The following is a 1,750-nucleotide window of genomic DNA, read 5'->3' as shown; positions in this document are numbered from 1 at the left end:
TTTTACTCATGGTTAAGTAAATGAGGAAAAAGTGTTACCCGGCGGGTATGACGGGTATGGGTATGGGGAGTTAGTACCCATACCCGTTTACCCATGTACCCGTGTAAGATGGGTTGACAAGTGGGTCCTCTAGAGTCTCTGTACACTTAGTAGCATTGTTTTTTTCGACTAAATCCTTAGTTGGGCTTCGCTAGCCACGAAAACCCTAACTCCCTATGCTCCCCGTTTCTGTCGATCTCTCCTCTCATGATATGTGTTGTATGCTTCAAATGTTGCTGTTTTTTAGCTGCTATGCTGCTGTTTTTTGTGCGCCATATGCTGCTGTCGTATGAGAAATTGTTATTGTTTTTAGCGAATGTGCTGTCGTTTATATCAGATATAGTGATATTTATAACCATGCGATCAAAAAAACTATACGGGTATGGAAAAAAGTTGTTACCCGGTCACGGATGTGTGTACGGATAACGGGTCACGTTATGAGGAGCCAATATCTTGAGACGTGAAGCCCTGGGACGACGAGACGGACATGGCCAAGCTAGAGGAAGCCGTGCGAGGCGTCTCCATGGAAGGCCTCACCTGGGGCGCCTGTACGTTTCTCGGTTTCAATTCCTCTTTCTTCTCCTTTAATTTACTTTCTTCTCAGAATTAACCAATTAGTTACACGCCAATTGGTACGATTGATTTCGATTAGTTAGTTCCTTAATTCTCACTCGTTAATTATCTATGAATCGATCGCGCGTGCGTGCAGCCGAGCTCGTCCCGGTTGTATACGGGATCAAGAAGCTGCGGATCAAGGTGACCATCGTCCAAGACCTGCTCTCCCTCGACGACCTCATCAACCACCACCTCTGCGCCCACCCGGTCAACCAGTTCGTCCAGAGCTGTAACGTTGCCGCTGAGTTGAAAAGAGTCACAATTAATGGCTAGTGTTTTGTTTAGTACTACTGGGTTTATTCAAACTTGGTTTTCATCATTCCAGCTGTGTTTCGTCTGCTGAGTTACGACTGTCGATATGTGATTAATTGGAGTATCGCTGTTAATTTGGTCTGTAAGTGTTTAGCAGATGATGAAAACAAGTTATTCAGACGATGAAACAAGCTGTGTAAGCTGTGTGCGATCTGTCGCAGAGGCCGGAGGTTCATTCAGACACTCCGTGTATGTATAAGATATATGCATTGAGATAATAAAAAGTTCCGCTCTCGAAAAGAAATATGCTAGCAGGTAGTGTGGACAGGCAAGATCGATGATCAACAACCGCAAATCATGATAAATTAAGATCACAAGAATTGTCAAGATTACAGTTTATTTGAAGGTAAAAAGAACCACCAGTAAATTAAGCAACAACATTGAAACAAGAACGTGAAAACAGGATACAAAGATTGATCCGACCAGCACTAAGCTAGGGCAATCGGTACATTATTCGTCTTTCCCCACTTTAGCCACTTTGCGGAGAGAACGCCTGACGCCCCCGTTCGTCCCGTCGTTGTTGTAAGCAGAGGCGTCGTTGCCGGATGCGTCGGCCATTTCACTGAAACCGGAAGAACCGCCGGCACCTCCTACCTGGTCAACCAGCATTCTACCGGCAGCCGCGGCGGGCACGACGGAGCTCAGCTGCAAGACGATGCCGACCAGAACGAGGAGAAGCATGGTGTTGCGAGCCAAGGAAGCCATTGATCTAGCTGTTTGCTGCAAAAGCTTTGCTTTAATTCTAGATATGGAGCAATGTGTAGGGCTTATGTGGTTGTGCCGT

The 1,750-nt window shown here is 45.9% G+C and overlaps 1 protein-coding gene across 1 annotated transcript; it reads left to right on the top strand.

Annotated features, from left to right (window-relative positions):
* Nucleotides 1-450: 450 nt before the first annotated feature.
* On the top strand, nucleotides 451-1,246 carry LOC112271867 (elongation factor 1-beta-like). The gene is made up of 2 exons (XM_024462079.1): nucleotides 451-587; nucleotides 749-1,246. Exons 1-2 carry the CDS (start codon nucleotides 527-529, stop codon nucleotides 925-927), a joined length of 240 nt encoding a protein of 79 aa, XP_024317847.1. The 5' UTR covers nucleotides 451-526; the 3' UTR covers nucleotides 928-1,246.
* Nucleotides 1,247-1,750: the final 504 nt, after the last annotated feature.

The sequence above is a fragment of the Brachypodium distachyon genome, chromosome 3 (assembly GCF_000005505.3).
Source record: "Brachypodium distachyon strain Bd21 chromosome 3, Brachypodium_distachyon_v3.0, whole genome shotgun sequence".
In the NCBI taxonomy this organism is placed as follows: Eukaryota; Viridiplantae; Streptophyta; class Magnoliopsida; order Poales; family Poaceae; genus Brachypodium; species Brachypodium distachyon.
The sequence above is the reverse complement of the archived record's forward strand: the minus strand, read 5'-3'. Positions and strand labels throughout refer to the sequence as shown.

What these genes read in the sequence shown, in the direction of transcription:
- LOC112271867 (XM_024462079.1), top strand. Translation starts at nt 527, where the DNA reads ATGGCCAAGCTAGAGGAAGCCGTGCGAGGCGTCTCCATGGAAGGCCTC. An exon ending in AGGCCTCACCTGGGGCGCCT is followed by an intron (nt 588 to 748) that starts GTACGTTTCTCG and finishes GCGTGCGTGCAG; the next exon opens with CCGAGCTCGTCCCGGTTGTA.